The 13,694-nt window shown below is 42.9% G+C and overlaps 2 protein-coding genes across 2 annotated transcripts in view; one reads left to right on the forward strand and one right to left on the reverse strand.

Moving 5' to 3' along the window:
* Positions 1-13,694, reverse strand: part of LOC132994240 (Golgi reassembly-stacking protein 1-like) — a 408,891-nt gene that overhangs the window by 166,866 nt on the left and 228,331 nt on the right. The window lies entirely within an intron of this gene.
* zic1 (zic family member 1 (odd-paired homolog, Drosophila)) lies at positions 1,435-4,770 on the forward strand. The gene is made up of 3 exons (XM_061064274.1): positions 1,435-2,685; positions 3,115-3,278; positions 3,667-4,770. The coding sequence occupies exons 1-3, from the start codon at positions 1,725-1,727 to the stop codon at positions 3,862-3,864; spliced, it is 1,323 nt and encodes a 440-aa protein (XP_060920257.1). The 5' UTR covers positions 1,435-1,724; the 3' UTR covers positions 3,865-4,770.

A 13,694-nucleotide genomic window follows, 5' to 3' on the forward strand; every position in this document is an offset into this window, starting at 1 on the left:
TTGCATGGTGCAAGGCTGATTATAGGACCTGATTGACCTCGTCAACGATTTGCCATTCTTACCGTTTTCCACCTGTTGAAAGATTCCTCCAAAGTTTGCAAAGTAAAGCAGCGAACTGCCTAAAAAAAACCTCCGGCTCAAGTTGTAGGTCTACTTGTTATGTTGAGAACACCAAAACCTCCCCTCTTTGCCTGGTCTCCTTAAGACTGACTTGGAGAATGCCTTGCAAGAAACTAGCCTAGTAGCCAAGAAGATATTTTTAATGGTTTGCATGGCACGGTCTGTGCATGTGGCTTTGAACTCTAGCAGCCGGAGGTTCCTGCAGAGAGCGCCGCAAATCCCACTTGATAACGTCTACAACCCACAACGTCTTGCACACAGGCCATGCATCACTGACCTGCAAATAATAAAAAATAAAACGAGTAAGTTGCACAAGCAGAGCCGAGTACATTAGAGCATACAAGGGGATCGAAGTCAGAAAGTGTCCAAGATATTGAAGATAACCCTTGTTGTGAGCGTGGGCTGCTGCTGGTGGTGAGAATGATGATGTGGAAATCTAAAGCCCAGATGTTGCACTGGTGTGAGCTGTAACATTGTGTTCACGAGGAGAAATGCAGGGCTGCAAAACACACTGAGAGAGAACACAAAATGTAATGTGGATTCTTTATAAGTTCATAAAAGAGAGTGATGACAGTGTGCAGACTTTTATATATCAAACATCAAGGTTTCACCGTGATGGGTTCTGGGGGAAAGATGGAGAAGTGGTGTGTGCATGAACACCCATGCCATGACGTGCGTAATGAGCGTGCACCTTTGAATGCTTTAATGTTTGTTTGCAATCCTGTCAAACCAAAATAGTTGCAGAAAAATTAAGAAAATGTCCTAATTTAATCTTGTGGTTTTCTCTTTTGGTATCATTCAAACGAGGGTTAGCCTTTTGATCTTTCAGCAGACAAATCGTGAGGCTAATATATCATGTCTGAGTTCTCAATTACAAAAAAAGGAACAAATTAAACCACCAAAGTGTTTTCTTAAACATCCAATGTGCCCACGTTAACAAAGACAATCTGACACATTTGCTTCCCATTACTGCAGTATGTGGCTGCAGAACGTGCCTCGACTCTCTACAAGGCAGCTCCTTGTTTTCTCTTCCTCAACTTTTTTTGTTTTGCTGTTATTCAGCCTTTTAACCAAATCCACAGTCAGCAATCTCACAATATCTGGGATTGATGATGCAAAGAGGCCAATAGAAGCGTGGGCCCTGCACCGTGGATTGTTATTTGGTGAGTGGATGTTACTGGGGGGAAAAGGGGCCCAACCAATGAGCGCCGCGGCTCCTGCGCCATGTGACCGCGCCCCCTCCTCCTCTCCCCCATTCATCAGGGCTGGACTGTGTTGTCTTTTCAATTCATTTATCTGCAGGAATGATTGCGACTATCAGTCTGGAGCTCACCGCCTGACTGAGGAGGTGAAAGTTGCGCCACAGGGAGATAAACCGCAAAAGACAATATTGCATGTATACATGATTCTGCGTGTGCATCGGATGAGTGGTATAGGGGAATTCCTCGCGTCTTAGAAAGTAAACAGAAAATCGGTGGATTTGGAGAGTTTTGCTCAGTCGAGTGAGGGTCCAAGAGATAGAGAGAGAGAGAGGGGGAGGAAGAATATCTGTGCGTGATTTTTTGATTTCTGCTCTCAGTCGTCTCGGCGAGTCTAGACTGAAGATGCTCCTGGACGCAGGACCGCAGTATCCCACCATAGGAGTCACTACTTTCGGCTCCTCGCGGCATCACTCAACAGGCGAAGTCACGGAGAGAGAGGTGGCGTTGGGGATAAATCCGTTCGCGGATGGGATGGGCGCCTTCAAAATAAACCACAGCTCCCACGACATCGGCTCCGGACAAACGGCGTTTTCCTCCCAGGCACCCGGCTACGCGGCTGCCGCCCTGGGACACCACCACCACCCGACCCACGTTGGCTCTTACTCCACGGCGGCGTTCAACTCCACCAGGGACTTTCTCTTCAGAAATCGGGGTTTCGGGGACGCCGCCGGGGCGCAGCACAGTTTGTTCGCCTCCGGAAGTTTCGCAGGGCCACATGGACACTCGGATGCGGCGGGGCACCTGCTCTTCCCGGGGCTGCACGAGCAAGCGGCGAGCCATGCGTCTTCCAACGTGGTCAACAGCCAGATGCGGCTGGGCTTCTCGGGGGACATGTACGGACGGGCAGACCAGTACGGCCATGTTACGAGCCCCCGGTCCGACCACTACGCCTCGACCCAGCTGCACGGCTACGGCCCCATGAACATGAACATGGCGGCACACCACGGAGCCGGGGCCTTCTTCCGATACATGAGGCAGCCCATCAAGCAAGAGCTCATCTGCAAGTGGATCGAGCCGGAGCAGCTGACGAACCCCAAAAAGTCGTGCAACAAAACTTTTAGCACGATGCACGAACTGGTGACCCATCTGACGGTGGAGCATGTGGGGGGGCCGGAGCAGACCAACCACATCTGCTTCTGGGAGGACTGCGCCCGAGAGGGGAAGCCGTTCAAAGCCAAATACAAACTTGTGAATCATATCAGGGTACACACCGGAGAGAAGCCGTTTCCGTGTCCGTTCCCCGGATGTGGCAAAGTGTTCGCTCGATCGGAAAATCTAAAAATTCACAAAAGGACTCACACCGGTAAGACCTGCTTAGAGAGAGAATATTTACTGCCAGACCCCGTGACAATATCTCATCCAAAATATGCATGTGATCCGGGTTATTTTATCTTAAGACAGCTGGAGAGTCTTCTCTGGCATTCAGTGCAGTTGTCAACAGAAAATAATTCACGTGTGTGTTTTCTTAACACTTGTTATATTACACTCAAATTTGTATTTGTTACAGGCATTTAATTGTTTTTGAATTTATTAAATTATGAATGTAATTTGGCAGAAGTGCAATTCTCATGTTAAATACAAATCTAAATTTTTAAAGCTAAAAATGCATCTTTGAGAATTTAAAATATTAAAGCGTTCAAAACAAATGTTCAATTATAAAAAATGATAAGATGAGAATAATTTTGAAATCCAGTCCAACATAAATAATTGTATATTTGTGTCCTCATTTAAGGTGAGAAGCCGTTTAAGTGTGAGTTTGAAGGCTGCGACAGGAGGTTTGCAAACAGCAGCGACCGCAAGAAACACATGCACGTGCACACGTCGGACAAGCCCTATCTGTGCAAAATGTGCGACAAGTCGTACACACACCCCAGCTCCCTGCGAAAACACATGAAGGTAAAAAAAGACATTTATTTCTGCAGTATTTAATTGTTTTAGAAATAAATTGTTGTAACTGTAATTTGCTTAAACATTTTTTTTTTATTGCTTGACTAGAAATGATGTTGGAAAAATACTACAGCTTTTTTTTTTCAGCCCGTAGAAATTCAGAAACATAAGTTAATGTGCCTTGACACTTCCTTTCTTTCTTTTCTTTCAACCGAGAAATGAGATTAAGATCTTAATGAGAGTAATAATGTTGGGGCTCTGCTTTTGTTTAGGATGTTCACATCAGTCAAAGCAGGACTTTTAATTGTTTTTGGATGATTCTCTTCATGTCTTGTATTTTTGCACAAAAACAAACATCTTATGCAGGATTGCATTTTTTTATTCTCTATTATTGAAGGTCCACGAGTCCACCAACCCGGGCCCGCAGCCGTCTCCAGCGGCCAGTTCAGGGTATGAGTCGTCCACACCCCCCACCATAGTGTCCCCGTCCACAGAGAACCAGAGCAGCAGCTCCATATCACCAGCAGCCTCAGCAGTGCACCACACGAGCAGCCACAGCACGCTGACGTCAAATTTCAATGAATGGTACGTGTAAATATTTTTGAAAAGAGAGAGAGAGAGAGAGAGAAAAAAAAAGACTGATGCAGATTTTAAAAAAAGACACTGCTTGGAATCAAAAAGACTTTTGAGAAACATGGACTGAGAGAAGCCGGGGGAGGCCCAATCGATCATGTTAAAGGCTGTCTTATTGTGAAAGAGAGAGAATTGCATGGACAAAAAAGGAGGCAAAGGACGAGAAGTTAAACTTTTTTCCTCGATATTTCTTTATTTTTACCGAGAGACTGTTCAATAAGAGATCTCACACACAGCATGCAATCTGCGGGCCATGAATTTTTTGTACATAAGGATTTCACCAACATTGGGGGAAATGTAATATTTTATTTTGTAAATATCACAGTTTAAGGGAAAATCTGTGAAAATGTGGTCCCTAGATATATGGAAAAATGAGATGGTTTTAAAGAATATCGCGAATCATTGAAAAAGAATGTTATAGTTGTGAACCAAATGTGAATTATTCAGTATTACTACAGTCTACACGTCGACCTAACCGACTCTTAGTATTAATGTGCTTTTGTAGACTATTCAGTGCAACATTTTCGTCCAAGGTCCAGTTTGAGTAGCACAGTATCATTGTTGTTATTTAATGTCATGTCGATAACTCGTGTAGTGGAAGCCTGAAATTCCGTGTCAACCTGTTTATGTACGTGATAAATATAAAAAAAAAAATCTCTGTCAATTGCTTTGTCTGAAAGGAAGTATTATTATTATTATTATTACATGTAAAGTAGCTCAATTTTCCATATTTATCCGCATGTAAAGGAACCGGTAACATGTTAGAAATGATCGGTATTTATGGAGAAATGCGCTCGTATGTAAAATTTAGTTTACAAAAAAATGTTTGGATACATTTCGTACTATATTAAAGGATTAAAAAAAAATACCATCATGCAATTCGTTGGAGATTATTGGTGTGGTTTGGATTGGTTGTTTTTTTTTATGAAGAGTGCATTTAAAAAGAAGAATTTGCTGCAGAGTGTAAGAGGAGTGTTTGCAGCTTTTTGCACGCTTTCCATTTATTGCATGTTTCGGTTTTTTTTACTCTTCATTGTGAGTGAGTGTGTGTGTGCATGCTTTTACAAGTGTGTGTGTGTGTGTGTGTGTGCGCGCGCGTGTGTGTGTGGCGCATCCAAAGCTAAAGGTTATGTTGTAAACGCACGGCGACAAACTACCCTGACAGTCAATAAGAGTTAAATCCACTCCCCCTCATTCTGCATCTTCTGTTTATCCAAAATTAACATCCAACACTTTGCCCTCCGGTAATGTGCAAATTAAATCGATTAATCACGGAGGTTGTTCCTCGGTGTAAACCCCCAAAATAGTTTGTTACTTAATTTGTTCGGGAATCTAATTTTCAAATCTAATTTATTTTCCTCTTTCGCCGTTTTGTCGGGGTTCCATAGACTTCAACGGCAGAGCAGAGGAGTCAGTGAGTGTGTGCCCCCCCCCCCCCCTCATTGTTTTCCTGGCAGCAGCTTGCTTGCTTGACCGGCCCATTAGGCAGAGATCACATCAGCAGCACTGCCTCTGATCACGGTTAACACTACTGCCAGTGTGCACGGAGCCACGATCTGTCAGTCTGCAGCTCTGTCACAAAATGCTGCTCGAAAAACTTCACCGTAAAAACAATCGACACAAGGCTGCAGAGGTGTGTGTGTGTGTGTGTGCGCCTGCGTGTGCGTCATCAGCCAACATAAAAATAAAACAAAACATCCACGACTCACGCCATCTTCGACGATTTGTCCAAATGTATTGAAATGTATTCATATTTTATTTTCACGGACTATTAGATGTGGAGATAAATGAAGGATGGTAATAAAATGACTTTTTCGACTCTATTTAACACTAGCTGTCTGTCTGCAGAGAGAGAGAGAGAGAGAGAGTCACTTTGCAGCTTTATAGAAAAATGTTCACCATGTTACTGCAAATATAAATAGTTTAAAGTGGTTGTGTTAAAACATTGTCATGTGGTTTCTAGCTGGCGGGATATTTCCCCTCATGCGCCAGATTTGAATATAAATCTGGTGCCAAATTGACAAATGTAGAGATAGCAGCTAAGTGCACCTAAAAGCAGTTTATTCATCTTTTGAATTGGAGAAAACGCTTCAGATGGAAAACTCTGCTTTACATCCCAGGCTAATAATGCTGGGAAAAAAACATCTACTGAATTTATTTGAGTTTCTTTTTGTTTATGTCCAAGCACGTGAGTTTGAGAGTTTCCTCACCCTCTATCCCCCTGCTTGAGTTTTTTTTTTAACCCAAACTAGACCCTCAAAAAAACCAGCCAGATTCTGCCGCGTCCACGTCCTGAATTCAAAGCATGTCAGCTACCACGCCGTTTAATTTCCACTCCAGGCTTCCGTCGTATTACTTTACACTGAACACACGAAAAATAAAATGCTCGTAAAGAGAGCAAGTCGACGACAGGCTGCAGCGCGTCGTCGTGTGGAGCTGACGGTGACTGCAGATCAAATAGGAGCTGATGTGCACGAAAGAAGAAAACATCCACTTTAAATGTATTTACGCTCCATGTCTGGAAATGACAAACACTCCGATTTGAGGAAAGCGCAGGCGCCAGCATCATGAATATTTATCACCAGCACTTGTGGGCCAGTAAAGCGAGCCTGACGTTTGTGTTACCGAGGTAGAGAGACAGTGTCACAGTGAAGGTTCAGCCTCTCCCTTCATGGGGTTTTTAAAACAGTAAAAAGCAAAGATGTGTCTGTTTTCATCTGCAAACTATTTACGCATTTAAAACTTTTAAATTTAAGAGTCCACATTGTAGATTTGTTTTGTAGCAAGAGGCTGATGTTTTTTGTTAAAGTTTTGGTCCCTCTCTTTGGATCTTATTGGCATTCTCCCAGTGAGCTCCCTCCTCTGAATACGCTTTATACGTGCAGATAAATGCAACTCATCGTGGGACTATTTTCCCAGAACGCGGAATAACTTCGGTCCAAGATTAGGAGAAAACTATTAACCCCCCCCCCCCTCCACCACCACCACCACCACATATAAGGTGCCCATGCCTCTGCCAGCTCTCTGATCTACAGGCCAGCTGCCGTCACTCACTGAGGACTACATCGATAAGTTCAACATTTACACTTCAACTTTAACTATTAGCTTTCCAGTGCAAGAGAGAGAGAGACAGAGAGATCTATATTTCAGTTTCAAAAAACTTAAAGAGGTGCAAGTCATGAAATATCCAAAAGCCATCCCACAGACTCCAGCTGCTGAGCTCCAGAGTGCTATAATGCAAAAAAGGTCAAATTCAAGTCAAGGCCACTTTCCCTTTTAAAGACATGCAGACACGTTCAAACGTGTCCAAGTAATAAAATCATTGTAATGATGGAGAAATCCAACACGCGTGAACGCCACACACTGCAAACAGTAATGAAGCTATTATTTATTATTCCCTAACCCTTATTATTTATTTTGGACGTTTTAAAAAAAACACACACATTACAAACAGGAAACAAAAGAGTTCAAAAATAATGTTTGAATTATTTGAGATATTTAAGTTTCTCATCTTGTATTCCAATATCTCAAAATCTAATTATCCCTCAAATTAATTTGAACATTTTATGAATTATCCCAAATTATTATCAATTATTCAAATTCTTGAGTCTTTATTATTATTTTAAAAAAATGGTACCTCCATCTTTAGAAACATTTAAACTACAGGCTACAACACAACTCATTTGTATTTTAAAATCCTTCATTTTAAAGTTTTAAAAGGTGTTTAGCAGCTGACTGGAGCTCAAACACTTCACAGCAGCTCTTTTTTTATTTAACCACAGCTCTGATTGGGACATCCATCTCCGAGCACACCCACACACCCCCACACACCCCCCCCCCCCCCCACTCAGATAGCGGGTTCGTTATAGTGAAACATCGGCTCCCGGTGACCCCACGTTGCATCACTTGTGCTCTCTGACATGCTATTAAGCTCCGGAGCGTGCAGGAGATTTGTGGAGGCGCTGACACGGTGTTGTCGCGTCGCTCTTTTGACGTGTTGCTAAATGAGGCCACTCCAATTAGCTCTTCACGACAGGGTGAGACTGCTGCACACCTCTGCGGAGCCACCGAGCCTCTGCAGCCACCGAGCCTCTGCAGCCCCGGTTACACCGGCAGGGACAGGCGTCACCTGAACGTCGTGATAGGAGCCTGAGCTGCTACCTAAACAGGCTGCTGGATTTCAGGTGCAAACATTTCTTTCTGAAGACATTAGGGTAATAGTAGTAGTGGCGAAAATTAGGGGAGAATGGGGCCTAAAAAACCGGAAACGGGAAAATCTGCCTAATTTAACCCTTGTCAATCCGTCCAATCAATTAAAGGGCAATCTGTATTTTTTCACCTTTAAATTTCATGTTTATTCACTGACAGGCTCCTCCTCTCCACAAGGAGGTTATTAGTGAAATATTTACATTTAGTTTTCTCTTGATTTGAAACATGAACATGGATATGAATTCCTTTTTTTTTAGATCCTTCAGTGAACACGAGGCGTGTTAGCCTCACAATTATTTAAAAACGCTTAACGCCTTTTTGTTTACGTTCAGATGGAGGTGCATCCGGTTAGCCAAAGGGCACAAATGGGAGCATTTTTTTGTTTTTGAATAAATTCATCAGCTTTAATGAAACGAGGCCACGTTTAGCCGTTGTGTGATGAGCGATGCAGATGGCGTGTTGATGTGCTGCTCGATAGAGAGGTCTTCTCACTTCTTCCCCGAGCAGCTTGACGACATCTGCTTTTATCTGATGTGTCTGTTAATGACACGCTATTCCTGCGTTGAGAATGACCGGCCCCGAAGATAATCGCTGGCAGATTTTTCTTGCGGATCCGATTTCCACACATCGCGAGCGTTGTTGTTGTCAGAGCGCTCCGCAAGGTGGCCCCCGAGGAAAAAAACATGACCGACAAACAGATGAACGTCGAGGTTATTATAATTTATAGAGACATTAAGCCTGATTCCCACGTATGTTTGTGTTTCATCCTGTTGCATGCTTTGTATCCCCCTCAAATTTAACAATGAGTCCCAATTAACCCATTATTCTGCTTCTGCTCTGTGTGTGTGTGTGTGTGTGTGTGTGTGTGTGTGTGTGTGTGTTGCATATGGGGGTTTTAGATTGGTAGCAGACTCACATTATTTCTCAAGCTTCACGTCTTCCTAGAGGCCTTCATCTTCAGTCATGATCAATATTTCAAAAAGAGGCCTTTCATAAATAGTTTCAGACGAGAACTTTACCAGAAAGAAAGTTTTTTTATTTTTATTTGACACGATCCTTCCCTCGGCTAATATCCTGATCCGTCTTTCTAGTTTGAGTAGAGGACATTTTTCATGACCTGTAATGTGTGCACACAGTGGTTACAGGTTCAGGGGTTTGAAGTGTACGTTGCATCACTTCAGAACATGATATCTGTTATAATCAGAAACATAGGGAGTGCTTCTAAAAACCCAGAAGATTATCTGAATAATGTAAAGTTCAGCAGTGGATGACCACGCTCTCTTCTGAAAGCAAAGACAGGAGGCGATGAATCCTGGTGGCTTTGCCTGCTGCAGATCGACTATTTCATCTTTTCCAGGGAGTTCATGATTCCACTCATTTAAAAAGAAAAGTGCAATAAAAATAAACTAAAGTCATCCTTCCCCTGGTTAGTTGGCTCCGGTTTTCAGAATTGCAGCTATTTATTATGCTATGTTAATATCCACTTTTTTTTTTTTTTATCCACAAAAAAAAAAAAAAAAAAATCCTTCTATATAATCGTCTGGCTCTCTGCTGCTCGGTTTGATTCTCATAATGGACGTATATCCATCATTAGTCCACCCATCCATCATGAAGAGTCCAGTGTGGCTGTGTTCAATGTGAGTGCAGCTTCTGGAGATATTTTTCCATTCCTTACTCTGGAAAGCGTTTCTGACTTGTTTCAAAACGGAATCAAACTGCGGCTTTGACACGACGCCAGAAAAACCTTAACCCCTGCATTAAAGTGTTACGGCTCAGGAGGAAGCATGCTGATTTATAGAAACATAGTCACTGACCTTAGCAGAGGCCTGCAGAACATGCCGACTTCTTGTAGCCGGTATACAGTAGGTCTTTAAAAAAACAACAAAGAACAAGGGAAGGGGATAAAGACTGGGCGAGTGATGCAGCGCTTCAATCATACCTCGTGTTCCATCCCACTGCTGCGCATTCGCTTCTAATTACACCTCACAACAGAAAGAGAGAGTGATTAGAAGTGAAATTTGGCAAACTAAATGCTGCATGTAAGGTATCATCATAACGGAGCGCCTGGCGTGGATCCTGTTTTTTTATTTTTTTATTTTTTATTTTTTTCAAACCAGCTGCAACAGCAGGGCGCAGGTGAAAATGCAACTCCTCTACTGCTGCTGGGCGCCAAGACCAGATCTGGAAGCTGAACATGTCCCGTTTGTGTGAGCGTGCAGTAGGATGCAAAATGTGTTCAGGTGGAGTCTGTGGAAGTCTGGTGACGTTTAACCTGAGCTAAAGAATAGATCTTTGGGAAGAACAGTTCACGAGAGGTAGCAACAAAAGAGTGGTTTACAAAATCAAAGCTGCATAACGACAGCGAGCTAACAGAAGCGTAGACTCATGGTGAGACCTGTGTGCTCCGCAGCAGCCGCTCCTCCTGTCACTGCACTATTTGACGTCCCTCGACACCACAGTTAAGCGATGTGCTGCAGGTGAGAATAGATGATGTAACAGGGTCACAGACGCTCTCAGACTCTGCTGTGACCTTGAGAGGAGCCGTGTGAAAACAGCACTTTGACAATCATTTATACACATACCGAGGATTTGATGAGTATTTTGAGTTCATGGAGAAGTGAAGCTATGGGAGGAAACCGGACTCTAATGGTTACAGTAAGCCGGATACGCTCCACCGTAAACCCGGTTAAAGATATATGAGGAGGTGTAAATGTAAATGTAAATATTAAGGTCTCGTAAATGAGTGACGGACACTTTGAGGGTGTCATCTCATCATCTGATTTGTAATTCTTTCAAAATAAAATCCCATGCATTGATTTTCAAAATGCTCGTATAGCTCACTCATGGTTTGATTGATAATGTCTGGCCTGAATCTCTCCTGCTCCAGGTGTTTGCTGTTTATTAGTTTTCCAACCTCTTTCAATTAATCACTAACTGCTGTGTTTTCCACCTGCAAAGGAAATTAAATCACAACTGTTTGCAACGTTAAGCTTTGTCGAGAATGCATCAAAATATTTATCCCTGAAAAGGTCAGGGTTTGTTCGAACGGGGAGACGTTCTGTTAGCAGCAGCATTCAGAGATTTGAGATTTAATGACAACAACGAATGACCAGAGCTGATTTCAGAGCTCGCCGTGTCAGGAGGTCACGTCCCGGCCGAGGTAAGGTCACAGTGTGGGGGTGTAACATGATATTAAACGTCTGTGTATGTAAACATGTCATTGTCACGGCTGAATGTGAGTGAAGATTTCCAACATTAATAAAGTTTTTTCTTTCATTTTGTGTCAGAAATTCTCCCTCCAACTCGAAGTCTTTTTTTTTTTCTAAGTGCTGAACAGTCTATTTAAAAAATTCTTCTCTTCTGAGGTCTGGAGGAACACCACGCTGTAATCCAGAGAAAGGGCAACTGAAAGCACTCACAGAAAGGTCAAGCCTAGGCAGAAGATCAAGTCCTGAAAAACAGCGACGCTTTTTTTTTACTGATGAGAAACATCTAAAACTCTAAACTCGACTCGATTGGGGAAAATGAAGAGTGGAATGTAGACGAGAGTGTTTTTGCTTGCAGAGCACAGAGAGGCTGCAGCACACTTAACCTTTGCAATATTTTAGGGTTTGTGGTCGACTGGGAATTTGTCTGCAACTTTTGCAATGTAAAAAAAAAAAAGTAATGCACGGCTGCAAATCAAGACGGATCTGTTGTGGAGCAGAATCTCATCTTCACCATCATCAATCCACCGTGAATCATCTGTTTACTCAAAGCAAATACAAATAGCAGGACTGTTGTCACACTTGTCACATGACGTGTCTGCAACCACTTCTGTGTATGTGTGTGTGTTTTTTTTTTTTTTAAACCCCCCCGCGCTGCATCCTCCCCTCAGATATTTGGTCCAAAGCCGCGCGCAGCAGCTCTTTGTGTCTAATGGACGAGTGTTGATACGTCCTTAAAAAGAGCATCCAGCTGAACTCCTCACTGAAGGTTGTTTCCAAACTTACGAGACTGAGACTGTCCATCTGTCATCGCTTTATAGAAACCGCCACACACCCCCACCCCCCCCCCCCCCACCCCCCATCACACACACACTCCATCAGACAGATAAATGGCGGCGTGTTGATACCTAATGGCGAGTGGAATTACTGTTTGAAAGCAGCCGTTTCTGCAGATCATTTAAGTCAACATCTTTTATAAATCTGTGACGCAGTTTGTATATTTTATTTCTTTAAGAGTAGAAATCTGTAATCGTGTTGAAAGCGGACGCCTCGGCTTTGTTTATGTTTTAATTTGATTTAAAAAGTTAAAAAAATGACGAGCTGAAGAGAGAAATCAGACTCAATGAAAAGCTTTAATCAACATTTTAAAAGCTTTTTTACTCCTTTTATGTTTAGTGTTAATCATTTGGGGTTTTTGGGGGGCGCCTGTGCCCAAGCGGTCAGTACGTACGCTCCATGTACAGAGGCTTATGTCCTCTAAAGCGGGCTTCACAGGTTTGAATCCGGCCTGAGGCTTCTTTCCCCACTCTCTCTCTCTCTCTCTCTAGTTTCTGACTCTGTCTGCTCTCCTGTCTCTAAAAAAATGAATATAAAGCCCAAAAATAAATCTTAATAAATAAATCTTAAAAAAATGAAAAATGTAATTTGTTGTTTTAACAGGAATAAACAGATCTCTCATCAGATTCCCAATTAGTCCAATTATTCCAAATATTTCCTGTCACACAAACTCGTCAGGCCCGCGAAACTAAAACACCTTTTTGTTTTTGTTTTGCGTCTGAACCGAACCTCGACGTTTCCTGTCCTCGCGTCAGTCGTGACACCTCGTGATACGAGTTTCATTGTGCTGATAACAGAAGATAAAAAATTTTTAAAAAAACGTCAAAGCCGTCCTCCTCTTTGTGCTTTACACAGGAAGAGAGAGATTGAATCAGGATTAGAGCCCCATAGAAACATATCTCTTCAGAAAAATCATGTTAGCATCGAGCACTGGAAGTTAATTATAACCAAAGGGAGCGTGCGGGGCGGATTAGCGCTCTGATCCGCCCGGCCTTGTTAAACAGAAACGCTGATGTACTGTAAGGTTTGAACAGTTTATCCCACTGGGTTACAGGTCGATTCTTTACACACCGCTGCCTTTTGTTCTCCGGGCCTTCACACCACACACACACACACACACACACACACACACACACACACCTGCCTGTGTGAATGGTATTTTAATATGTGGGGATATGAGAGGTGTAGTCGTGTTAATACTAGGGCGGGTTGTGACCTCTGCTTCAAGCTAAAGCACAAACCTGCTGACACATACTCTGTGACACATGATGCATGAACGCTGCATTTATGTGCAGGATTATTTGCATGCCTACCTTTTGAGGCCTTAGATTTGTGCCTCTGACTGCTGATATGTCACCGACTCATCAATCATTTTGAAGCGTTTGCGTCATTCACAGCTTTTAAATCGGCTTCTTCTCTAACCCCAGCGAGCCTCATGTCCGTGTGTACCGCGCTTCATTAAATCATACACTCCTGACAAGTTCTGCTGCTTTACATGTCAAACGTTTTAATCCAACTGTCTTCCAAACACATGTTTAAA

Source organism: Labrus mixtus, chromosome 19 (assembly GCF_963584025.1).
Source record: "Labrus mixtus chromosome 19, fLabMix1.1, whole genome shotgun sequence".
NCBI lineage: Eukaryota > Metazoa > Chordata > Actinopteri > Labriformes > Labridae > Labrus > Labrus mixtus.

Coding starts and splice junctions, on each gene's coding strand:
- zic1 (XM_061064274.1), top strand. CDS start 1,725: ATGCTCCTGGACGCAGGACCGCAGTATCCCACCATAGGAGTCACTACT. Junction 2,686..3,114: donor TCACAAAAGGACTCACACCG/GTAAGACCTGCT, acceptor TCCTCATTTAAG/GTGAGAAGCCGTTTAAGTGT. Junction 3,279..3,666: donor CCCTGCGAAAACACATGAAG/GTAAAAAAAGAC, acceptor CTATTATTGAAG/GTCCACGAGTCCACCAACCC.